This window comes from Vigna angularis, chromosome 1 (genome assembly GCF_016808095.1).
Source record: "Vigna angularis cultivar LongXiaoDou No.4 chromosome 1, ASM1680809v1, whole genome shotgun sequence".
Lineage (NCBI taxonomy): Eukaryota > Viridiplantae > Streptophyta > Magnoliopsida > Fabales > Fabaceae > Vigna > Vigna angularis.
In genome coordinates, this window is record NC_068970.1 from 53,323,036 (window position 1) to 53,349,374 (window position 26,339).

At 35.1% G+C, this 26,339-nt stretch overlaps 3 protein-coding genes across 5 annotated transcripts; 1 reads left to right on the forward strand and 2 right to left on the reverse strand.

Annotated features, from left to right (window-relative positions):
- Positions 1 to 7: 7 nt before the first annotated feature.
- On the forward strand, positions 8 to 2,060 carry LOC108338486 (pentatricopeptide repeat-containing protein At2g33760). The gene has a single exon (XM_017575394.2). The coding sequence runs from the start codon at positions 231 to 233 to the stop codon at positions 1,977 to 1,979; it is 1,749 nt and encodes a 582-aa protein (XP_017430883.1). The 5' UTR covers positions 8 to 230; the 3' UTR covers positions 1,980 to 2,060.
- Positions 2,061 to 2,625: 565 nt separating this feature from the next.
- Positions 2,626 to 9,536, reverse strand: LOC108320700 (probable ubiquitin-conjugating enzyme E2 24). Of its 3 annotated transcripts, none has more exons than XM_017552223.2 (10): positions 9,355 to 9,536; positions 7,840 to 8,732; positions 7,568 to 7,690; positions 5,998 to 7,454; positions 5,218 to 5,355; positions 4,421 to 4,858; positions 4,155 to 4,218; positions 3,816 to 3,955; positions 3,405 to 3,716; positions 2,626 to 3,043 (listed from the first exon to the last, which is right to left on the reverse strand). In XM_017552223.2, the coding sequence occupies exons 4-10, from the start codon at positions 7,441 to 7,443 to the stop codon at positions 2,798 to 2,800; spliced, it is 2,784 nt and encodes a 927-aa protein (XP_017407712.1). In that variant the 5' UTR covers positions 7,444 to 7,454; positions 7,568 to 7,690; positions 7,840 to 8,732; positions 9,355 to 9,536; the 3' UTR covers positions 2,626 to 2,797. The 3 variants fall into 3 exon arrangements, with proteins under 3 accessions (XP_017407712.1, XP_017407716.1, XP_017407704.1); XM_017552227.2 differs by lacking the exon at positions 9,355 to 9,536 and adding an exon at positions 8,984 to 9,066; XM_017552215.2 differs by lacking the exon at positions 9,355 to 9,536 and adding an exon at positions 8,842 to 8,942.
- Positions 9,537 to 16,947: 7,411 nt separating this feature from the next.
- Positions 16,948 to 21,432, reverse strand: LOC108322750 (50S ribosomal protein L21, mitochondrial). Its single transcript, XM_017555010.2, has 5 exons — positions 20,927 to 21,432; positions 20,383 to 20,463; positions 19,877 to 19,978; positions 17,533 to 17,607; positions 16,948 to 17,442 (listed from the first exon to the last, which is right to left on the reverse strand). The coding sequence occupies exons 1-5, from the start codon at positions 21,326 to 21,328 to the stop codon at positions 17,323 to 17,325; spliced, it is 780 nt and encodes a 259-aa protein (XP_017410499.1). The 5' UTR covers positions 21,329 to 21,432; the 3' UTR covers positions 16,948 to 17,322.
- Between the last annotated feature and the right edge of the window lie 4,907 nt (positions 21,433 to 26,339).

Below are 26,339 nucleotides of genomic sequence, written 5' to 3' on the forward strand. Positions count from 1 at the left end.
TATCACAGAGTGATAGTGAGTTTCGTTTCCTTTAAGAGAAACCAAATTGGACTCTGCAAAGAGAAAAACTTGTTAAGAGGAGATATCCTTTTCCTTAGGTTCAAACAAAGATTAAGCAATGACAAAGTAATTTTTTTTTTAATATTTAATTAAATTGAACTTGAAATTCTAATTGTAAGACTTTTCTTGTCGAATTTGAAATCATTGGTTAAACTAAATTAAGGTAGTTGATGGAGGGAAGAAAAGGGGGAAGAAAATCTGCAGAATACGAAGCAGTGGTAAGTGCAGGCCGGAATCTTAAACGCCTCCAACAAGCGCACGCTCACCTGGTGGTGACGGGCTGTCACCGGAGCCGAGCTCTGCTGACCAAGCTCCTCACGCTATCGTGCGCCGCGGGTTCCATCGCCTACACTCGCCGCCTCATCCGCTCGGTCGCCGACCCAGATTCTTTTCTCTTCAATTCCCTCATCAATGCCTCTTCAAAATTCGGTTTTTCTCACGATACCATTCTCTTCTACCGTCGCATGCTCCACTCTCGCATTGCCCCTTCTAGCTACACCTTCACCTCCGTCATCAAGGCCTGCGCCGATATCTCCCATCTCCGACTCGGCACGCTTGTTCATTCCCACGTTTTTGTTTCTGGGTATGTTTCAGATTCCTTCGTCCAAGCAGCATTGGTCACGTTCTACGCGAAATCATGCAAACCTCGTGTTGCGCGGAAGGTGTTCGACGAAATGCCTCACAGAAATATTGTTGCTTGGAACTCCATGATTTCGGGATACGAGCAGAACGGGCTATCCCGTGAGGCTGTTGAGGTTTTTAACAAGATGCGTGAGACTAATGTCGAGCCTGATTCCGCGACATTCGTTTCGGTGTTATCCGCTTGCTCTCAACTGGGGTCGCTTCATCTAGGGTGTTGGATGCATGAGTGCATCGTTGGGAGTGGGATTACAATGGACGTGTTTCTTGCTACCTCGTTGGTGAACATGTTTTCACGGTGTGGTGATGTGGGAAAATCACGTGCAGTTTTCGATTCGATGAACGAGGGGAATGTTGTTTTGTGGACCGCTATGATATCAGGGTACGGGATGCATGGTTACGGTGTTGAGGCTATGGAGGTTTTTCGTCGAATGAAGGCACGTGGGGTGGTACCTAATAGTGTTACTTTTGTTGTTGTGTTATCTGCATGTGCGCATGCAGGGTTAATAGATGAAGGTCGTGCAGTGTTTGCAACCATGAAGCAAGAGTATGGTGTGGTGCCAAGCGTGGAGCACCATGTCTGTATGGTTGATATGTTGGGGCGAGGTGGGTTGCTCAATGAAGCATACAAGTATGTGAAAGGACTTCGATCTGAGGAGCTTGTTCCCGCAGTGTGGACGGCGATGCTGGGAGCTTGCAAGATGCATAAGAATTTTGATATTGGTGTGGAGGTTGCTGAGCATCTCATAAATGCAGAGCCAGAGAATCCTGGCCATTATGTGTTGCTATCTAACATGTATGCGTTGGCTGGGAGGATGGATAGAGTGGAATCGGTTAGGAAGGTGATGATCCAAAGAGGCCTAAAGAAGCAAGTGGGTTACAGCACCATAGATATAGATAACAGGAGTTATCTTTTTAGCATGGGTGACAAGTTCCACCCTGAGACCAATGAAATTTATCGTTATTTGGATGAGTTGATGTGGAAGTGCAAGGTTGCAGGCTATGCACCTGTACTTGAGTTGGCGATGCATGAGTTGGAAGAAGAAGAAAGGGAGTATGCCCTCAGATACCACAGTGAGAAGCTTGCAGTGGCCTTTGGGCTGATGAAAACTGGTCATGGAGTGATACTAAGGGTTGTCAAGAACCTTCGCATTTGTGAAGACTGTCATTCAGCATTTAAGTTCATCTCTGTTGTAACGAATAGAGAGATAATTGTTCGGGATAAGATTCGTTTCCATCATTTCAGAGAAGGCTCGTGTTCTTGTTTAGATTATTGGTGATGGAATTTAAACCTGCCTGAATCTCATTATTAGTTTTATTTACTAAAGATAGTAACAAAGAAGAGTACTACTTTATAACAACACATTACGCATTGCACATACTAATGAAAATTGAGAAGTCAGTGGGATATAATGGCCTTTTAAAAAAACTATGATATGGAAGCATTAAAGTCTGGAAGCATGATCCACCATTATGAATAAAGACAACGAGAAAAAAGGTGTTAAATGCTTTCTAGAAATCATAAAATGCCCTCTAAGAAATGATGTTTTATCTTAAAGATTGAATTAAGTATTTTCATGTAGGTGGTGATTGTTTTTCTCTCATTTTTCTTTCTCTCATAATTTTGTATATTTATGTCTCAAACAAAACAGATTATCTCAAAGTAACAACAATAGGTGATTGTTTTTCTCTCATTTTTCTTTCTCTCATAATTTTGTATATTTATGTCTCAAACAAAACAGATTATCTCAAAGTAACAACAATGACTACCAAAGGATTCTTCACTTAATTCTCCACCTCTTCAGTATGTCATAATACATTAGTGAGTCGTCATTATATAGAGGGAAATACAAAGCAAATCACTCCAATAATTGTATTTCTTATTCCATTTTTTACTTCTAGAAGCTATGTTGTAATACATGCACATATCATAAGCACACTTGTGATACTATTGAACTTTTTATCAGCAGTAGCATAGCACCAAACCACAAGGTTGGATTTGATATTATACAGATATGTAAACGTATAAATATTACACACAAGATTGGAATATCTAGGTCGGGAATTTTGGTAGTTACTTACAACTTTGTAAGTAAAGTTACTTTTGTAAATTAACAAACTGACTACAATCAATTCCTTTATCACAAAATGCCTCTACAAGCTTGGGGAAGAGCTTAGCAAGCATAATTTTAAATCCTGCTGAAGTTCCCTTCAGGTTTTCATCTTCAGATTTTCCAGTACCAAAAACACATCCAATGGAAGCTCCTTCAAGACATGCCTTACAAGCAAGAAGTATATTTTGGGAGCGGTTTCTGAAGTGCTCTTCCACCAGTTCTTCAAAATGCTGTATTAATCATCATTGTCAGTTGCAATTAAGTGGAACAAACTTAACAGTGGAAATGAAAACCTACAGAAACTTAAGGTGATGCTGGGAAGTATGAGTACTTGGAAATCATGGACACAGCAACTAGTTCCGATCCCTTTGAATATAGTGGAACATATCTTTCACCAATTAATCAAGTTTATCATTTAAATATGCACCACATGTAGTTTGTGATATAGTAGAGTCGTATGCCTTTGTGTCTGTGTTCCAAGACACACCTTACTGGCGTTTTATACACTACTAGTTAAACGAATGGTCAACATATCACTAATGCAGAGAAAAAAATTGATGAAAAGAATAGTATATAAGTAATAGTTTTTACCTTTGGTGGCTTTCTTAATACATACATCATCGATTTGGTTGTGACAAGGAAAGCATTTTCATTGTAAGTGACTGAGTTTTTCTCTCCCTCAGCCCTGCCAATTTGTTGGTCATATCCAGCCTCGTTGAAATAAGGCTTCTCATTAAGGACAAGTGCCTGTAGAGAGAGAAGGACTTGGAGAATTGTGGAGGCTCCAGGGTTCCACACTTCAGTGCCAGTGCCTGTCCAAGTGTTAAGGAGACTCAGACAGATTCTTCCTGACTCATACAAATTAGGATTTAATCGGAGGCCTCCAGAATTGTAGTGCACCATCTGCATGGGATTTCATGGTGGAAATGAACAAGGGTACTGATGCATGGATCACAAATGAAAATAATTAACAAGCACTGCAAACTATATTTAAAAGCTTACGGGTGGTTCATTGGGATACTCCGGAGGGAAGCATATATCAAAAAAGAACAATCCCTCCTGATAAGGGGTTCCCGAAGCACCGACAATAGCTGCTCGCATGAGATCCATTCTTTCTTCAAAAACACGAACATAAATAGTTTCTGTTTTGATCAACAAAGATTGTAAGTGTATTTGCAGAAATTGCATACAACTTACTTTTCCAAACATTCATTTTGTCAAGTAAATGAAGTATTTAATACATGGCCAACATGAAATCACATAAAGAAGCATTATATAACAACAAATACATCACTGTATATAAAAGAATGTGGTTCAAAATAATGAAGATAAAGTATGCACCAGGAAGATTTCTCTCGAGGATGCTCCATTCTTGCTGAACCTTTTTCACCCAACCTCTTTTTACCTACAAAGGAAAGATAACAATTAGCCTAATATATAAATGAAAGGATTGCTTGTAATTGTGTATCTTGTATACAAGTGACATGAGTACACTTTTTTATGGTGAAAACATATCGTAGTAAGAACAAAATCACTAAGTAATAATGAAAAATATTTTCTAAAATATTTTTAACTTTATGTAATGCAAGTGATGAACAATTTCTAACCTGTGATATAGATAACCCTTTTCCCTCATCAAAAAAATGGTGATCAGGGCAATTTTCTATCACATCGAACTGCTTGAACTGGTTTGGACTGTTGGTGTCTAAAGAAAATGGAAACAAATCATTCTTCTCACAAGTCTTGATATTTTCAGGATATGAACTTTTGTCTTCAGTAGATTGCAGCTCAGTCATTGGATGTTGTTCAGCAAAGATATCACAAGTTTCCAAATCTTTCTTATCTACAAAATCGTATTCATTCTCTTTTTCAAATGTAGGTAACGCGGAAACTGCTCCTGAGAGTAAGGCTCCACTGAGTGTTTGGAATATGCTGGCTTTAACGCTGGAGAAAAGTTCAAAGGCAGCTCGAGGAAAGGAAAAAGAACTACATTCCCCAATATTCTTTTCACCATTCTCTCTACTAACATCACCATTTAATAGGTCCTGATCATATACAAATGTGATTCATCAGTTTATAATTAGGCACTTGCATTGACTCCTCCCAGTCAACAATTAATTGTTGAAAAATGTAATTTAGGATCATATTTGACATCATAATTTCCAATTTAAACTTTTTTGAAAAAACTAAAAAGGAGTATAAAAGTTTCCTTATTGTTTTATGTTGCTGCATTAACTACCTGACTTTTTACTATAATTTCCAAGTTGAGACTTCTGTGTCTTAAATGTTCCAATTATATAATGCATTCTAGAAATGCTAGTAATGCACAACATTAAACATAAAACACTAGGGTGCACGCAGAGCTGAAAACATGTACTAAAGAAAAAACAAAAGTGTTCCTCACCTTTCCCTTCTGGTCTGAAGACAGACTCTCATGTTCAATCATCTCCCGAGTTAACTCTTCAACATTTGTCTCATAAGGAGTGGTGGCTGCAGTTGAATCTTCATGTTTCTCAATTCGAAGAATTTCATATGGTGCAACCTGTTGGGAAAACAAAAATGATTCTTACATTACTTCCACAAGATGAAAACTATAAAAGTATAAGAACTAAAGGTAAAACATTTCTGTTTTACGAATAATCAACCACTTGAATGTTGGTTACTTGAGCAACACGTGATAACCCACATTGTATATTTCTGGTAAAAGAATCACTCTTTGAACGTAGCTTATCACTTCCAGATGATTAGTTAATAATGCTCAAAATCAAACTGAAAAATATATCACCAATTATTCCTTTTTTATCATTCTTTAGTGGCCAATATTAGTGCAGCCAAGTTCCCTAAAATCATTAAACATACAATGTGTAGTCCAAGTTTAGTTGCTTCACGTATCAAATCCACATTTTGATTATGAAGAGTTATCACTTATAATTCCAAAAGCTGTAGAAAAATCATTATAAACTAATGTCAACTACATAAACTAACATGTAGTAGTATACCAAGGCTTCAGCTCCGAAACAGAGTCACATACAGTAGTAAATATCTAGATAGGACCACTAATTATCTGTCAAACTGTTCTCCTAGATAATTAGATATGGAAAGCATACATTTCATGAGTTCTATGGTACCGCATTCATCTAGCAGCTGCATAAACTACATGAATAAAGTAAATTGTATATCATACCTTAGTTGTGAAACCAGTTGCCCATGTCACCTCCACATTGCCATCTTTGAAACCAGTAACATTTCCAATACAGGACATGAAATAATTATCAGGGAACTCATCCTGATAACCTATTTGGTTCCCATTTTTGGGAACAGCCTCTGCATTCACGTCTGTCACTGATTTTTCTGTTTCTTTATCAGCTTGGTTGCCAAGCTGTTTTTGAGCCGCTTTGAACATAATATCACCAAAAAAGCAGGAGTAATCTGGGTGCTCTACAAGTTCATAAGCACTCACAGTTTCCTCCAATTTTTCTCCAGTCAAACGATCTGGGTTGGATATGGAAATAGTTTTCCATTGTACCTTTACAGTACGCTCCTTTGCATCCATACATTGGACAACACCCCATCTTTGACTTCTACTTTTAAGAGGATAATCAGAAGCACCTTTTTCCAGAACAAACTGGTGTGGCCAAAATTCATGATTGTTTATAACATTCACAGGCAGTAAATTCTCTGGATCCAGTCCCAAAGTATGTTCACCATTTTGCCACACAACATCAACTTTGGTCTTTATCTTCCCAATTATAAACAACTCACCAATGTGAGAGTTAAAGTTATTTCTCTTATACTCTCTGGACACACATTGCTCCATTGTAAGATCACTTATAGGTGGATGCTGAATAGCCTCTTCCTCTTGGTCTACAACTGAAAGCATGCACCAATCTCCAAGGTGCCAGTTTGCATTCGAAAAACAAGATAGCACAGTCAAATTTTCAGAAGCTTGCCAGCATTGAGGAGTGCTCACACTCAAATTGCAACTCATAAGAACAGAGGAAATCCAATTAACATACACCATGCCTGCTTGCACAGCACAAACAGTTCCTTCATCACGATTGCGCTTCCAAGTATCACACAGCCATCTAGTTGGTTTAGAAGAATTGGAGGACTTAACCTCTACTCTCTGTCCAGGATAGTATGGATACTGTGAATCTTCAGGAAAATTACCAGTCAGTGGTAAAAATTTTTCTCTTTCCAAGGCAGTGATATCACATTTATCTCCATCATCAAACAATACAGTGACTTTGTCTACCACTCTTTGAACTCTACCAAGCCATGGCCCCTTAATTACATAATCACCTTCTGAAATGGAGCGAATCCTCAAAAGCTTCCTCGAGTTTACATTTTTTATTACTTTTCCTTTAACATTTTCCAAATCCACAAACACATCAACACTTGTTACCCTACCCATTCGTCCAGACAGGTCAGACAAGGAGCAGACCACATCTCCATGAACAAATGCTCTCTCGAATGAAAGAAAATCATCAATCCTTCCAATGGTTTCCTCTAAACTTGATAATATACTCTGAGCTTTTCCACCATATAGAAAATCCATTTCCTCTTGATCCTCACTGCTGTTGCTATCACTGGAAATCTCCCAGTCTGAATCACTAATCATAGGATCCATCAATTATATACCTGTCATAATATTTGATGGTAAGATCAACAAAGTTATTCAAAGTACAACAAATTAATATGATAACATGGCAATAGGGAAGAAAAGTTGTTAGTCCATGTGTGGAAACTCTTACCAGATTCTGAAATAGATAGAACCAGAATTATTTTGCGCTAAATGGTATCTTGAGAAGAAAGGGCACAGACTGTTAATTTAGATGTAGAATTCAATCCTGTACTTTTGTTATCTTGAATGAGACCTATGCATGAAAATCAACAAATTAGTAATCCATTTTCACTATTTAGAATTGTTGATGAATATATCTTTTAATTGTACACAAATGTTAATATATTCATCAATGAGTAAATGAATATCAAAAAGTAAATAGGGAGTCAAGAAGATCCTTACCTTCTCAAGAAAATTGAAGCATCAAACCCCAGTGTGTGTATAGTGATCACAACTTTTGCAACTTTTGCCACTATTGATTTCAATGGATAACTGTTGTACTACAAAATATTTCTAATTGATACTGATTTTAGTCACAAACAGTTTCTCCAAATGATTAGTCTGAACGTTGAAACTGGAGAGCTGAGGCCAAAGGAGATTTTCCGAGGATAATACAACCCAATCTTGATCTCTTTTTGCCAATAGGATTATAGGAATCAAGGACTCCAAAATGCCAAAGGAGATATGCCCTACTTGAACGGAATTTTCACAGATGTAACCTTTGGAAGAGACTTACAACAACAAAAATGTCTACTATTGGGTAGTTTACTGGAAGAGAAAAGTCTAGCTATTGGAAGAAACAAACCAAGATAATCGAAAAGATGCCAAAGGAGATTTGCCCCCAAGAACGGGTGGAATTCCTAGTGAAATTACCTCTGAACGATAATACTCACCTTTTGAAAGCTGAATGATATTTTAAGAAGGCAAAATTTGTTTTTCATATATTTTTACCACTTGAAATCTAACCAAAGGAAATTAAGAAACTTTTGCCAAAGGAGATTTGCCCAGTAGAACCGAATCTTAAATAACTGCTGGAAGAGAGCTTCGTATTCTAAGAGTGAGGGTTACACACAAAGGAGATCTTCCTCCACAATAATTCCTGACACTCTATCAGGTCTGTCTTGTATCAAAAGAAATTGGCTAATATCCTGGACCAATAAGATTTCAGAGTTGCAATGAGGATTTAGCCATTCAACACAAACATTTTGTGCTCCTTGATTCACAGGAAAATGGAAAATTCAGGACACAAATGTCATTGGCAAAAGTACTTCTATTACTGGATCCTTCTTTTGAACCTGCAACAAAATGAATTGAAATTACTTATACTAACCTTTTACCAGTTACATTATGAAAAAAAAATGAGAATAACAAAAGAATGAAATTGCAGATAGCTCAGCTGACTACTTTAGACTGTAGCAGCATAGTTCAGGAGCCAAGAGAAACCAGGATTGAGATAAACTAGAGAACTGCTCTCGATAAATAAATATGTTTGGTTGCACATCAAATAAACAAAATCGAAAGGCTTATTAAAAAATAGGAGAATTACCAAACTTTGTAAGAAAAAACAGTTGCACACAATTCATGGGTATTTTTCACCTCAAACTTCATGATAATGAATAAAATCATTCCCCACCGTCCCTAGTTGGCTTTGAAAAAGACAGAAAAAGGAAAAGTAGCATAACCTATCCATAAAAACAATGATAATGTATAATCCATTAAAACCAAATAGAATTTGCCATAGTCAAATAACCTTAACTTCATATTTTAATGAACCAAGGAATTCATTCGAAATAGCATCTAACGTAAATATGTTTCGTAGAAATCAACCTTACTTAATTCGGCATACATTAGAATCACTTAACAGAAGAAAGTTATAAAAAAAGAAAGCGAGTAAATAAGAAGACAAAGGGAAAGTACCTTTGCACATTTGAGATGGTTGGATCCACACAAAGTATAAACCCAAAAATGGTCCATGACTATAAATACCAAGTGAAGGAACTCCACACAGAAGAACCAAACAAATTGAAAGTATATGCTATTTCACAAAAATTTGCTTTCATCTTCAAAAATTTGTCTTACACTCCCTTCTTCTTAGCTAAGAATTTCAACCTTATTAGAAGAAGGAAGATATGAGTGTTGTTCAGAATTTCAGAAAGGCCTAGTTCCAGTCCCAGTTCCAGCATCCTCCATGTCACCACCAAGCTTAGAAACCATTGCAGAGTGACCCTCTTTCTCTCTGATGGTAAGGCTTATGATAAAGATGGGAACTTGTGTGTGTTAGTGTAACAAGTGGAGTCTTTTTGTTACATATAAATACTGTTATATATAAATTTGCCAATATACAGCAATTTCTTATCATTAAGCAAAGATATCTCTAGTTTATTCTCCTGCATATTCTTATCGTGTTACTTTTCTAGCCAAAACCAAAGAATATCCTTGATGCTTCAAAACTGAGTGGAATGATTTTACATAAAAATGTAGCGTCTGCATGATCTAAAAGACAATCTGTTAAGAATGTTTGAAGAGACAAGTGAATCAATCTTTTTTTTTCCTATTAATATACAGAATATACTGCACAATGTCCTTGACAGAAACAAAAAGGATATTATAAGCCAATCAGCATGGTTATATGAACTGAACCACAAGAGTAGAAGACTTTCTTTTCATAGTTGCCAATATTTAAAGAATGTGATTTATGCACTAAGGCACTGTCTAGTTGGAAAAGTAGAACATTCCACTAACTGAAAATGACCAACTCCTAACAACTTTTCTCTCTTCCCATTCCCATATGGAATTTTAAACCTTCTCTTTTTTTCTTTTCATTCAGTGGACTCCAGATTGACAGTGCTTTTCGTACGTTGTTATGTTCTGCATATGCATGCTCCAGATTTGATTCCAAATTTCAATGACCTTTCATGATTGCTAGGTACCATGTTATGGAAAGATATATGAAGCTTCTTCTTTTATATTAGTCAAGAATTGCATCAAAGTTTTGAACTTCTGACTTAACTGGCATAGCCCATTTGTTTGTGCTCACCTTTTCTGGTTCAATTCCTGCCCTTTATTGCTTTACTTTTCATGTTGACAGCCAAGGCTGAAAAGTCACTAATTTATTGGTTAAACCAATGGCCAATGAGAAATGCACCACATGAACTTCTTGTTTCTGTTTAAAAGTTTCTTGAGCATCATAACAGAATAATTATGCTCATAAGCACTAAGTAGATAGATTGATTTCAGTTCAGGGATAAACTCGATTCATTCACTTCTTGTTTTCTTCTTTATAGATGTTTAGAAGCAATTTCCATACTATCTTAATCTCAATGGTAATTATTCAAAAATGAAAAATTAGGCAATAAGAAATATATAACCCTCAAGCAGAGATATATACATATTTTGTCCGACAGCGAATGAAATGATATGTTCAACCACCACTAGGATAGACTCTAACGATAACTTTAATATCATATTAAGAAATGGACTTTAAATCTAATTCAACCTATAAAATCGGTTTGTAAGGTGATGTTTGCATTCACGTATATACTATAAATTAGTTTTACGCGGGACTTTCAGAATTCAAACTCACATAATTAACATTATTTTCAACCCAAAACCATAAAATAATAAGTTTATGTTTTCTTTCATAATGATGTTCAACTTTTTCATTTATACATTCCAACACAACTTTCTGTTAGCCATTTTGATTCATATGTCATTAGTCATAAAACAAATAATATGCTCATGGATCTATGGTATTTGCTGATGATGCTAAGGCTTTATTTTTTCCATTTTGGCTCCCTGTCACATTACATTATTTGCATAGTGGAATGCTTGCATTAACAAATAGGTAAAAACAGCACAAAAAATCAGTCAGGGGTACCGTTTCGAATATTCACATATATACTCTGTCATATTGTTTTGGGTGTATGCAATATAATTTGCATACCATGATGTAAATCTCCACAGAATAAGGTGAAAGATCTTAATTGGTAGGGTTTGAGCCACCTGTACAGCATATAATTATAAACTTTTGAAATGGGTATTTACGTGTCAATTTTGTTAGATGATGACACTCTTGGAAAATGATACTATATCCATTATAAAATCATTCAACTTACTTTATCTTTTTTATAGTGAATAAAATTATTCGAAAAGTAATATATTTATTATTGTTCATGTGCTGCTTAAACTACAGTCATAATATTGACAGATGAAGGTGACATGGAATTATTCTATTTCCCGATAGTGCACACCTGAAATGCATAATCAAAGGTCACAAAAGTGCTTCCACACGCTTTGAATTGACAATATCAATGCTTCTGCAGGAAAACATCACCTAAAAGTGCTTCCCAAATCATGCTTATCCTCAACCTGTTCACTTTCTGAATTAACCAGAGGAAAATATTAGAGTAATTTTTATGTATTAATCTTGTAAAGCTTTATACTTTTAGTTTATGATTGAATGATCATTTTCAAGACAAACTGTTTACTGAATTAACATTAGAGTCATCCTTCCATAATACTTAATTACCAGAGTGGTGAAAATGAATCTGTGATTCCATGAGCACTTCAGGAATGGTAAACAAGAAATATATTAAGGGTGGTCAGTCCAATGGCCAACAAAACCATGTGTAGCACTAAAATTGCAAGGTTGAGAACAAAGGAAAGGTCTGCGTCAACTACTGTAAAAACTAGTTTCCATGTCTAATAATTGAATTGGGCTTGTGAATTAAGAAGACACTTAATCATTAAACATTGAAGAGGATCTTTAGTCAAAGTATAATTACTAACAGAATTAAGATGTTTTTAAGAGAAGAATAGCATACTAACAATTACCAAAGGTCTTAAATACTAATTTGCTTCCTCTCTTTTTTTTTCAAATTCATTTCAATTTTCATTAATTTTATTTAATTTAGTTATTATTTTTAAAGGCATTTAATTAATGGAAAGTGAACTGTATTTGTCATGTCAGTATTTTTAACTTTTTAACTTTTTAAATTTTTTTAATTCTAAAAAAATTATTTACAATAAAAGATCAGCATCATCAAAGTCAATGTTTTATATTTATTTGGTTTTTCTATTTTTATTTTTTTAATTTTAGTTTCAATTATTTAAAAATTTGAATAATTTAGTTCTTCTTTAAATTTAACCCAAATTTAATTTTTGTATAATTGTTATAATGATAATTTTATTAAAATTTATATTTTTCTTAAATATTTTTAATTTAAGATTAAAGTTAGTTTAAAATTAAAAATAGAAAATGACACTTAATTTAAATTTTAAGAAATTAAAAATCACGTATAATTTAAAAAAATAGAAAGTGAAAAATAACATAGTTACTGTGAATTTATAATATATAATATATGTCTATATGAGATTTCAATATGAAATCTTAGTTTGTGATGGTGACCCATGTTTGCTTTGTATAGATTTTGGACAAGGTTGAGTGACACAAGTCTAATCCAAGAGCATGAAATTTTTTAAGAGGGAAAGATATCTACAAATGGTGCAGTGTGAAAACAAAAATAATGGTCACATGAACAGCAAGTTCTTTGTAACCACAACTAACTATACCAGTAAATCAAATAACAGTCCACTCTTAGATCTTTTCAAAGAATTTTATATAGCAGACAGTGGCCAGAAGTGGAGCAGCTGCTGCAACATAAAGTTTATTAAAATAATCATAATCAGAAACCATAGTGGAACCCGAAGTGCTTTGCAACTTCATTACTCATCAATAAAAAAAAAACAACTAACTTTTACCATGTGTTTGTTTCCAACGACGGAAAGTGATGATTTACGCTAAAAGCTCCAAAATTAAATTAAAACTACACAAAAAACAAATTATTATTCTGATTTGATGCCTTATGTGATTTTTTTACGCTTACGTCTACAAAGGTTTAATATTGCCATTAGATGGCATTTTAAGACAGATAGTTTTCATGTTTGGAAGGTGAGATAACTATCATACTAGATGATGTGTCACATTGCTACACCTATTTATAATGGAGCTTTTGGGCATGGATCGCGTGAGGGCTAGAGTTGAAATGAGATAAGCACATGGTTCCAAAGTTAGGCTCAACCGATTAAAAGATGTTTATAACGAGTGTTGTGAGCAACAATAGTGGGAGTGTGCAACACGAACATACTTGTTGCATTTAGTTGGATGCACGATTTTCATGAATAAGAGGGTTACCTTGGTCCATGTATCCTACTTTATGTTTGTTAGAGACTTGCATGCATGTGCCGGATATGTCTAAGGAGTTGTTGCGTTGGCCCCACTTGTATGAACAACTCAAAGATGCCAGTTTTGCTAAGATAAAGCAAATGGCTGGATATCTAACCCTTACATGTATACAAATATCTCACACTTTGATTTACTTTATATTTTCATTGTTTACCAAGCTGTAATTAATTTTTTTGTAGAATTAGATTTATGAGCACTTCCTTGGGATGGGAAGGAGGCATTTGTTGCTGACTTATGATGAAGACAGACCTGTATCGTACACTTGGTGACAAGGAAGTAGGTTTCCAGTCTACTTAAGGCTAGGGCACTCTTTGGATGGACTGACAAATAATAGGGTCATTTAGTGTCCATATGAGTCACATTAGACTAGTTGTCCACTTCTGACGATTATTATGTTTCTTTGCTAGATTAGAGTTGGTCAAATGGTTCATTGACATCTCCCTGAATAAGTGTTAAGACAATTTGGGTATGAGCAACCAATCTCGCAGTCATGAAACGTTGTTCCAAAGGCTGACATAACCACCATTGATGATTCTTGGTTGCACTTTGTGAACCACATGTTGGTGTCTGCTTGTGTTCAAGGGTACCTCTAATAGTTTAAAAGGGTATTTCATCCGTATGTAATTCCTGGTGCCGACGATGACCGATCGAGTCATGCACCTTTACTTCGACGATATATTCTAGATGACGTGTCAATTCGTTGTAGATCACCGTTAGAAACTGGTTTGTTGGTATGTAACAGTACATTGTTTATGCGTTAAAGTCTATTTAGGAATGTTAATTAATTTTTTTGTGATCGTCAATGTAGGGATCTGAGGCGCGTTATCATAATCTTACAAACGATGATTTCTTGTCGTGATGTCAGCAAGGGTACTATAGTTTGGGATCGTACTAATGAGGTCTTACAGATAGCTCGTGCGTCGATTGAAGAACATCCATCCAACAATAGAGGAGGTAGACATGTACGTTTCAGGTATTCATCATCATCGGGATAGCAACCTCTTGTACTATGTATTTCATTGATTAAAACTTTTTATTAATATTTGGATTGATAAAACCTTTTTTTATTTATATAATTAAACAATTTTGTCCAATTTTACATCCTTACTATAATAATGGAGAGGATGTGAGTTTTTATATGCATGAGAGTTTTACGCTTTGGAATGAATTAACAATAATTATAATGAATGTTCATCTATACATTTGTTAACGTTGCACAAATATCAGGATTCAACCAAGTCTACATAACTGATAGTAATGTCCATAAACTCGATAAGCGTTTGCATCCTACTTATATAAAAAGATGATCACGCCCACAACTCGGGATAACAATGGGTTGAGGATATGATATTCACCATAGGTAAAGAACAACCTTCTTGTAAGTGAACCTGAAAAGTAAAAATTAATAAATGAAACTTTTTTACAATGGAACAAAAGAATAATAACTTTACTTACATGAAATGACATTCATTAACGTGTTCAATACATATTAATCGATGTTGTCTGATATCAGAAGGCGGTGTACTACATACTGGGAAGATCATATAATTTTGAGCATATGTGAGACAAACTAAGATGACATTTATCGATTCACAATACCATAGTAAATGTCCGGTATAATCACCCACTTGTCCATATGAGCCTGTAAGTAATGAAAGAAATTGTTATGAAACAAAAAGGAAAGAGACATAATAAGTAAAGTCTCAACTAGAGCAACACATACCGCTGATTGTGAGTTAACTAGCAAAGACTTCCTTAGTTCTTCCCATTGATCATAGCCTCCTAAAAATCTTGCATATTCATCATGTCATAGACTAAGTTCTTTAAACAAGTCATGTCAAATAAGGAACCATGGCTCTTCACCTAGTCCCAACGAAGTAGCAATGCATCTATAACTACAATTATCATCATCTACGACATTAACAACATTGATAATATAAGGGTGACAATGAGATGAAATTGATCTAACATCGGTACTTTCCTTTTGTGCACAGATTTAGCCTTAGATTGCACTTGTGTTTTCCATGATGAAGATTCATTCATGGAATGCAAGGCCTCTACGTGTTCAAAATATGAGGGGTCACACTTTGTAGACCTTTCAATTTGTTGAAGTTTACTCTTATGTGCACCCTTTGTTTTAACTTTATGTAATGAAGGTACCACAAATGTGATTGAAAGACAAACAATTTCAAGCAACTTCTGCTTGATTTTTACTTTTTCTCCAATGTCAATCTTTTTTAGATGTTCTTGTATCACATGAAGTTCACGTTGAATGCATAACTCTAGTTGCAATTCATTTTATACAACATTTGAAAAGTTCAATTTGGTCCACATGGTATGAATTTCAACTAGAGGAATCATCCCAATATCATATCATGCTAATCGAGAAGAACGGGACAGATCCATATCGTGCTAATTCATAAGCATATGGCAAACCATATGCTCATATCGGAATGTGTCCACACCTTTCACTATCTCATCTTACATGTTTTACCAGATTTCAAAATCTGGTGAACCCTTAACTAACTTTCAAAATCTAATAACTTTTTAAAGAGAATTTATCCGATAACTAGATTTTGAAATCCAATTATATTTGACAATGTTTCTAATTAAATTTCAAAATTTGATCAATTTCTTATAAATCAACTTTCAATGTCTGATTCATTTTCTAAAACTTCCAAATACAACGAAACAAAAGCCAAACCAACCAAATACAACGAAACAAAAGCAAAACCAACTTATTTGTGAAGAAGATGAACAGAGGCACAGGAGCTCCACCACCAAGCGACCATCAACAAAACTCCAGCAACAAGGACTACCAATTGTAGAGCACAAAGGAACCACGAACCACAAGAAGAATGAAGCAGAGAACAAATAAAGGGGATGCAGGTGTTCAATAAATATATTGGCTAATAATTAAATTTTGTATGGTAAGTAGTAGTCACGGCTTATTTTTCTTTTTTTTCATTTAATGAGGACAAAAAAAGTCAGCTTAGAGGTGCAGGAAGAAATGTTCGAATTGCAGGACAATCACTCGAATGGGAAAGTGAAGAAGCCCAAGTGATGCCATCCCTAATTGTTATTAAATATTATAACCTCTTTTACGCAGTTTTCACTCAGTTTGGTTTTTCCTCATCAGCATTATTGTTAGTGTATTTTCCTCATCAAGTCCAAGGCCAACCACGTTCCCTGTTTTTAATTTGCAATCATAATGCAGTCAGTGGATATATTCAATCGTCATGTTGAAAACGTAAAGCTCAAATAGATGGTGTAATCTTCTTTTCTTTAACATCTCAGTCAGAAATTAGTAAAATGCATTCCACAATATCATGTTTTTATCTAACATTAAAATACAGGAGTCGTTATTGAATGAGACCTCGAAACCAGTTTAAGAATTGATTTCAAACATCCAATCGCTAGTTATAGCATTACAAAAGGGAAAAGAAAAATTGTGTAAAATCCTACAAAACCTGACTACCAAGTGGATGGTTGACTATTTCTGCCTAACAAGAATTTGCAGATGCAAATGGAGCTTATCAGCAATACCCATGCTCCCTAAATGCCATCCAACTATCAAAACTTACTGACACAGAGAGAGCAGCAATTAATGTCAACAGCTATGCGGGGATAGTACATCCCTTTTAAGCAGAAACTGCTACCTTTTTCTGTTCTTTCTTGGCAGGTTTTGAAGGCTTTTCAGTCAATCCAACTTGAGGTTTCTCAATTCCCTGAATATCTGTTATCCTTAACTTTGTCAACTCCTGAAGATGATAACCATTCATCAAGTAGAATCAGTAGAAATAGTATTACATGAAAACAGTACGTGATTAGGTAATTGACGTCCAACACACCTGTCGATGCCCTTTGGTTCTTCTGTAATTCTTTCTTCTCTTTTTCTTGAAAATAATCACCTTTGCATCTAGTGCCTGTTACAAAGGAAAAGTGAGCACAAATGCAAGTGTATATACAGAAAGAAAAACAACAATACATTGGTTAGAAAAACCAAGAAATATGTCATTGTTGCATCACAATAGAATCAAAAAGCTACTAGAAACAGCACAACTAAAATGCACTTTTGCAGTTAACAGAGGAACAGTGGCAGGGGGATCTTGCAGGAAAGTGGGGAGCACACATAGATCATGATAAAAGGAATCCATAACGAGCAAACATGGTTCGACCACTTTAAAAGCCAAATAAATCACTAGGAGATATTTGACACTGATCAATAACAGTCCCATACTTCCATTTCAATTCAATCCTCAACAAGACCAACTTTTATACTTTTCAGTTTTGGAAAATTAAAAATCAAGACAGAAAAGCTCATAAAAAGACTCATTTGCTTAGAGAAAATTATTTCCATTTTCATTATCCATTTTTATTTTCTGAAAAACAGTTTTCATTATCATTCTTCCAATATTTAGAAAACTTGTTCAACAACTTCAAAAGCTAAATCGCTAGAAAATCTAGCAATTCCATACTTCCATTTCAATTCAATCTTCAACAAGCCCACCAAAATGGAAATCAACTTTTATACTTTCAGTTTTGGATAAAAATAATAATGAAGACAGAAAAACTTATAAAAAGATCCATTTCCTTAGAGAAAATTATTTCCATTTTCATTATTCATTTTTAGTTTCCGAAAAATAGTTTTCATTATCATTCTTCCAAAATTTAGAAAATTTGTTTGGGTACTTTATTTTCTATTTTCAGACTAATGTATGCATTTCTAATAAATTGTTTTGCAAGCATTCCAATAGCTAGCTATTTCGTCTCCATGGTCAGATTCTTCAGTCCAAGACTCAATCCTATTACGAAACATTTCTCAGGAACCTTGGTTTTTCTGTTTTTCTCTTTTATAAGTTTGTCTTTCCATGTCTGTAGCCTCAATGTTCACAAATATAAGAATTAAATAAGAACACTACGAGTTCAGGAAACTGTTCTGCCCTTTGCCCAAGAATTTGACCTTTATTTTTGAAACTGTCAGAATGAACTTTTGAACATCATTCAATGTGTGTTTATTACCAAAAGTCACTGCTCAATATGTGAAAGAGTTTCGATCATGCACTGAGGTATATACTCTCCTGCCATCTACTATTTACTCAACTTCTCCCCTCTCTCCATATAGTCAAAGCAACACCTTCCATTCAAAACCAGAACCATGTTTCTCCCTTTGCACTGCTGCCACCCATGGAGTGGATGGGTGTGAAGGATCCAAATGGCATTATGATAAATGGTTTTGGAGGTGGAGACTTCAACCTTGTTTGGTTGAGAATTAGATTAGGTTTTTCTTGTTAATCTCATTATGTTCGTTAACCTAGGTTAGTTTAATTTCAGAATTTAGATTTCCTGACGATGCTTTGCTCAATTTTCGTTTCTTATCTTCAATTTACTTCATAGAACATTCATTCGCACACTTAATTTCACTTCCATACCACTCAATCACTTATACGAAACACACCTGCACTACATCCGTCAAATACCCGTTCTCTGTTCCTCTGTTTTCGCTCTTCAATTCATATTTTACTATTTTGATGTCTCCAATCAATTTTAAATCCATTTTCATGTTGTCTTAGTCTTAGATAGCTATGGGAATAAGTTTCACTGTAAAATACATGTCTAGTTTCATTGTTGCATTTTATCAAACACCTTCGTTATTTGCTGTTTTACATCATTTTAGCCACCGTTTTGATTCATTTTAGGTTGATTATCATATATACATACATCTCACATGTTTATATACCACTTCCATGCATTAGAGTAGCTTTTACTTTTGCTTTCAGATAGATATATGTTTTCCCTCACTGTTAAGACACAAGTTCAGATGATACACTGGTTCACCACACTTTTAGTCATTTCCTAGAATTGATTCCCTGGTTGACCACTTTTCTACATTTAAGAGGGGGGAAATAGGTTTTGTTTGACTTCCTAAGTAACTAGGAGTTTAACAACCCTCTTTACAAAACATAAGGACAATATTTGATTTATCGAACATGGGAAATCATGTTAATTAGCCACACAAAATTCACAATTATAATCATCATTATGAATGCATATGTATTACTAGAAAGATGGTGAATGCAATGCTGGTGCAAGTAACGACTGAAAGGGCAGAGTATTCCATCCAACCCTATTATATTCCTACTCCCATCATGAAAAACCTGATTCACATAATTGAAATGAAATGTCTACACTCACATGCTCCTCAACAACAGCATGAACAGCTGCATCTGGTACTATTGGTCTGCCAATAATTGTCTGACTAGCAGAGCCAAGCAGTAGAACTTTGTTCAAAATCAACTGCAATGGACAATAATGAAATGGAATATCAAACAACTGGCATGACAGAGTCCATAACAAAAAACAGCAAATAATTAGTACAGAGAAAATAAGTCGTGGATAATTACTTGATAAGCATGTTGACACATTTACACAAACATATTGCAATCACACAAACGACAACGCAAACAATGCAGTTTGTAAACTATCAAAATGGTAAGAAGCAGCTGCACATAACAATAATAACGCAAACCGTTCCATACTAGGTAGGGCTTAAAAAACAACTACTTCAACAATGATGTTTTCGATAGCGGAACCACAAGCACCCAAAACGTATACCATTTTTCCAAAGAACCGTCTACCTAAAGCCAAATCATCACAACACACAAACTAGAGTCAGGAATTTCTAGCAAAAGAGAACTCACCCTGTCATTCACTTCACAAAACTTCAGCCTTTCGGTGAAAATGCTGTCTCCATTACTTACTTTAAACTGGTGCGATCCAACCTGAACGAATAAAAATACACAAACAATCACCACTTCCTTTCCTTGTTTCTCAAACATAGTTGCTTACGAGGACAAAAGAAAGTCGAAAATGACGTCGGGAATCTGCAACACAGTAGTGTCTTTGTATCCCCATTGCAACTTCGGTAGCATTTATTCAAATGCAGAGTTACTGATCAAGTAACGAGTGAGATAATTGAAGCCAATGAACAGTAACTTGAACATGGATGTCTGTATCAGTAATATTGTTTAATTAAAACTTCTTTGAAATGCTTTAAATTTAATGGCATGGCTAGGCCCAAAGAAAGAGTCTAAATAAAACTTAAAATTTGAGCAATTTTGAACAATGTGTACTGAAGCCAATCGAACGAGTTTATTTATAAAACTAAAAACTAATATTGGAAAGTGTAATCGAATCGAACAAGCTCTGAAATAGTGCAATGGCAGAATGTTTGAAAAGATGAACCTGAACAACAGCGAAAACAGGTTCGTAGGGCTTAAAAGCGTCATTGTCCTTTGAAAGGGGACCAATCACTCTGTAGCCGATAGACTCGGCTTCCGCCTCCTTCTCCTCCGCCGTGTAAACCTTTTTCCGACTTGACACAGGGACATCGTCGTCGTCATCATCATCTTCATAATCTTCTTCTTCACTATAATCCTCTTCGTCGCTGTGATCGTCTTGTTTGTCGGAAGATAAATAGCGTAGCTGAGGCCATTGTGCAAAAGCAGAGGCGGGTGTGGTGGAAACGGGTGAAGAAGCTTTGGCGAGGTGAAATGGGGGCAGAGTGAGAGAGCGGAGCGAAGATAGGTTTCTGAAGAGAAACGGTGTCGTTTTTGTTAAAGTTCGCAGACACCTCCTACTCGCCATGGTTGCTGGTGTTGTAGTGTCAGAAACTAGGTTTTGTTTTGATCTCACAGAGGAATCACTACCACCTGCACACAGATGGGCCTGCTAAACTAAAGTGATCCTACAAAGGTTTTCTATTTCTCCATCCCATAATTACTACCTACACCCCATGACTTTTAAAATGTGATTTTATCTTTATTGGTTTATTTCATCCAATCAGAGATAACACTCTCACGAACGACGAAGATAGAAAAAAGGCCAACAGAAGATCCGTTCATAGCAGGAAGGCCATAAACATAACCCCTTCGCATAATAAATTCATGTTCGAGCTTAGGGGCTTATATATTATACGGTCCTTCGACCAGGCGACTAACCCAGACCGAGCGACTCCCCCAACATCGGCTCCCGCAAGGCCGACTCTCCTAAGGTCATCTCAAGACCGAGACCGCCCATCCAGGTCAACCACCTGACCGACCGTCATGGCCGACCAACCACTTGGTTAGCTGTATGGTCCTCCGACCGGGCGACCAACCCAGATCGAGTGGCTCCCCCAACACCGACTCCCCCAAGGCCGACTCTCCTAAGGTCGTCCTAGGACCGACCATATAACGACCGAATGGTCTTCCCAAGACCGCCCATCCAGGTCAACCACTTGACCGACCGTCCTAGGTCGGCCACTTGGTTAGATTATAAACAGTAATTGCTCATTAAAGCCCCTAATGAAGATTAAGGTATGATTGGGCCATCATCAGGCCCACAAAAGGTAAAAGTCCATTACAACTGCTATAAATAAAGGTCTCAGGTATGATTTCGGGACAAGTTGCATACGATGCAATATATACATGCATTACTTACCGCTCGGTTATATTACTAACTTGAGCGTCGGAGTGCCTTTGACAGATACATGTCCGACCGAAGGAGGAGGGAGAACGAACAACTGGGATACGAAGAAGAGGAGAGAGTCTATTCGGTCTTCGCCAGCACGTCCAGTCCTCAAAAAGCCGGTAACCGTCTGGTCTTCCACAACTTGGAGCGCCTGAAGTATTTACGTAGCCCGTCTAGTCTTCAACGTCCGTCTGGTCATCAAGGCCCACCCAGTCTTCAACACAATTAGGAGTGTTTTAGTAGGGTCACACCAGATCCGACTGAAACAATTAGCTTACAAAAATATGTCACTAAACGAAAGACACGGTTTAATTATATAATTAACCCATGTCAAACAAGTTTTCAACCACTCTTATAATTCACTTTTTAACTCAAGATTATATATATAATATGTTATTATACGCATTAAAACAATTGTCTTTGAAATTATCATTTACTGATTAAAGTGGATTTTGTATTATCTAAATAAATAATAAAAGGCTACTTTACTATGTGTAAGAGAAACAATGTGGAACAAGAATGAAATTTAGGGACATTTGAAAATTTTCATCATAAAAAAGTTATCTATTAAAAATAACTTTTTGATATTTTTATATTATTTTTTGTATGAATATTTGTGTCATGTTATTTATATTGTGTCATATTATTTAATCGAGTTATGTATTGATCAATGATGATAAAAGTATATGAGTGGAGGTTTATATTTGGATGATCGTTTTGGGATGTTTAATGTAAAGAAAGTGTTTTGGTAAATATTTTTGTGGGATCAAGGCACGTGACTTTACTGCTGCTCCTGGATAACTTTGTCGCTCACTCTCCGAATGCTCGCTCTCCTGCACTATAGACCGAACGCTCGCTTTCCTGCAATATAGACCGAACGTTCGTCCTTCGATTGGTCGCTTGCGCTCCTGCAATGTAGGCTGCACGCTTGTCCTTCGATTGATCACTCGCGCTCCTCAGATTGGCATCGCTCATTCTCCTTCACCAGCAGAGGGAGAGGTACCTGCAAAAGGCTCTTTGACGCTCAAATTAGATACATTTTTATTTTAAATTGACAAAAATAATATTTTATATATTTAAATTTCAATTTTCTCTATATTAAACGTGAAAAATATAAGTCAGTAAGAAACCAAAGTAGTCCTTATGACCAATTAAAAAATAACAAGATTTTAAACAATAAGTCATATTTTGCATCTTATATCTTCAATAAAGCGCGAAATTGACAAGTAAGAGTTATTTAAATTCATTGATTTACTATATAAATATAAACACCTATTTAAATTGGAATTTTCTTGTACTAACATTAAGATTTGATAATCCTGAAATGTATTATAAGAATTGAAGAGAGTTATTAATCTTGTATCTCATAACTTATAATCTTTTTAGGGATTGCATGATAGAAAGTGAGAAAATGCAAAATGAAAGAAAGGAAGAAAATTAAACAAGAGAGTGAAATGATTTGAATTAAGGAAAAAAAAAAGTAAAGAAAGAACATATTTGAGTATAAAATTTCTAAATCATAAGTCCGTATCACATTAATTTACGCATGGCAGGAAAAATAGCACGTGATATTGACAACAGAACCCACCGAATGAGGACAGTACAATAGTTTTCATAATTTTAGAGAAAAGTAAAAAAAGATAAAGATGGAAGTGTTTCTAGAAATATGGTATTTTTTAAATGAAGTTTGAATAATTAACTTTTTATTTATTTATAAATTTGATACTTTAATGATATAATATTCATCTGTCATTTCAATTTTCTTATATGTGACACATTTTCTAGATATTTTAATACATAAAATTTCATAATAATATTTGTGTTATTCGTCTTCCTCCTTCTTTTCTTTTTCTTTTTGTTCTTTTCTTCTTCTTTTTGTTTTTGTTAGTATTCATCTTTAATTATTTATCATATGTATTTTATCTAATTTTGATAGAAAATATGGTTCTCATTTTATCGATCATTCTAGTGAAGGATTTTAAATGAATAAATTACTGATAAATTTATTAATGTTTAATACTTTTTTGTCTCTAGAAAGAGTGAAATGTTCAAAGTGATCCTACTTTTAGAAAAAGTTGGAAATGATCTTTAGTTGTGAAAAAACGGGTTAAGTTAATCATTTTTGTCTACAGCGTAAAAAATGTAATAGGTGTCCTCTGGACAAAACATAATGACATGTCCAGTTCTTGTTATTGCGTGACATTGCGAGGTTAAATGACGTGTCAATTTTGATATTTTAAAATTAAAGTTAATGATGTGTAAATGTTTTAACAGAGGTTAAAAGAAAAGAGATTTAGGTTAGAATGATTTCACGATTTGGGGTTGAAGAATCTGGTGAAAGTGGTATTGAAATTTGGATCGTGGTGGTTCGTTAAAGGTGCAATTTCAATAGCGTAGCTGAGGTCAATGTTTTTCTTGGTATAATTTTGTGATTTCTATCTCGCCACAACTACTTTCCTCACCTCAATGGTTTACGCACAAAGCAAATGGTCATGACTAGGGGTTCCGAGACCCACGCGAGAGAAGAACCAATGAGAAACGGGATGCGAAAAACAAATTGGGGATTTCCCAATTTAGGGTTTTTCCAATTTGGAATAAGGATTTTTGATTGAGGTTCTTCCGCGGTGGCACCAGAAAAGAAGGACACTAGAAAATTGGGGATTTTCCTTAGGGTTCCAAAATTGGGGCTTTTCCCAAATTAGGGTTTCTTAACAAATGTAATCAGAATTTTCAGATATTATATAAAAGGAAATACTTGATTAGATTTTAATTTCCTTTTTTTAACAAACTATAATCATTCTTCCCGTTGTTTGCTTCCTGCTTGTATCATTCAACCTGTGTAAACCACTCTTTCAAGTAAAGAAATTGGTACCACTTTCATAAGCCACTGTGAACCACCGTAATAAGAGCTAAAAGACTATGAACCTTAAGCACGAACAAGGGAACAATGGATCGAAATTCATTACAGATATACAATTTGCAATCAATTAAAGAACCCAAATTTGGTTTATGCTATCTCGCCCCTGGGAAGAAGCCATCCCTATCTCGCCACAACCACTTTCCTCACCTCAGAGACCAAGTTGCACGAACTCAAACCCTGACCCCTCTTTTTTTAACCTCAGACAAAACATTGCCACGTAATCAATTTTTTTGTCCCAATTTTAATTTTACACGTTATTTAACCTCACACTGTCACACAATGACAAAAATTTGACATGTCATTATGTTTTGTCCAGTGAGCACCTGCACAGTTACATATTTTACGCAATAAGCAAAAATGATTAACTTGACCCGTTTTTCACAACTTGTGATCGTTTCCAACTTTTTTAAAAAGGTAAGACCGCTTTGAACATTCTCCCACTTTCGAGGGACCAAAAGAGGTATTAAGCTATTTATTAACAATTTTTCCAAAATTTAATTATCAATAAATTTTTAAAAGAAAATTTATCAAAAAACTTAACCAAATAATTTTTTTTAAAAAATTCCACAGATTTATTAACGGTTTTTTTTTTTAAAAATTATCGATTTATTGAAGAATTTTACCATGAGATGGTCAAAACTAAAAGGAAGAACATTGACTCCCATTTTACCAATGAAATTTACTGACAAAAATATTTGTCGATAATTTGCTAGGATTAAAATTACATTCCCACCAAAATTTTTTCATTTGTGTTGCATTAGTTCTCCACTATAAGAACCATTTTGCTTCCTTCCTCGTCACCAAACACGAAGCACACTACCACTTTCGTCGTCACTCACCACTAATCTATTTTCTTCCTTTCCTTGTAGACAACGCATGGTGTGTTGTTGTGTTGTCGCTACCAGTATCATTTTTCTTCCCATTTTGAAAATAGGTAAAGATTCGTTCTTTCATCTTGCATTTTCTTTTTTGTTTCATAATTCATTTTTCATAATACAAATATTTTTTTAATATCTTTTGTTCAATGTGAAGGTGAAAAAGGTAGTGGTGGATCTGTTAGTTGATGAGGAGCACGATGGTTCTACAGTGAATAACACATGAAGAATGAAAGATTTTTTTTTTAAATATAGGAATATGCTTCGATTCTTATTAAAAAAAGAACTAAAGCATAAAGTAAAGAATAGACTTCGGTTAATCGAAGTCTTTATATATATTTTATTTCGTATG

Coding starts and splice junctions, on each gene's coding strand:
- LOC108338486 (XM_017575394.2), top strand. CDS start 231: ATGGAGGGAAGAAAAGGGGGAAGAAAATCTGCAGAATACGAAGCAGTG.
- LOC108320700 (XM_017552223.2), bottom strand. CDS start 7,443: ATGGATCCTATGATTAGTGATTCAGACTGGGAGATTTCCAGTGATAGC. Junction 5,356..5,997: donor CAACTGGTTTCACAACTAAG/GTATGATATACA, acceptor TTTTCCCAACAG/GTTGCACCATATGAAATTCT. Junction 3,044..3,404: donor TATTAAGAAAGCCACCAAAG/GTAAAAACTATT, acceptor TGATTAATACAG/CATTTTGAAGAACTGGTGGA.
- LOC108322750 (XM_017555010.2), bottom strand. CDS start 21,328: ATGGCGAGTAGGAGGTGTCTGCGAACTTTAACAAAAACGACACCGTTT. Junction 19,979..20,382: donor TTTGTGAAGTGAATGACAGG/GTGAGTTCTCTT, acceptor TGTCCATTGCAG/TTGATTTTGAACAAAGTTCT. Junction 17,443..17,532: donor GAACCAAAGGGCATCGACAG/GTGTGTTGGACG, acceptor TATCATCTTCAG/GAGTTGACAAAGTTAAGGAT.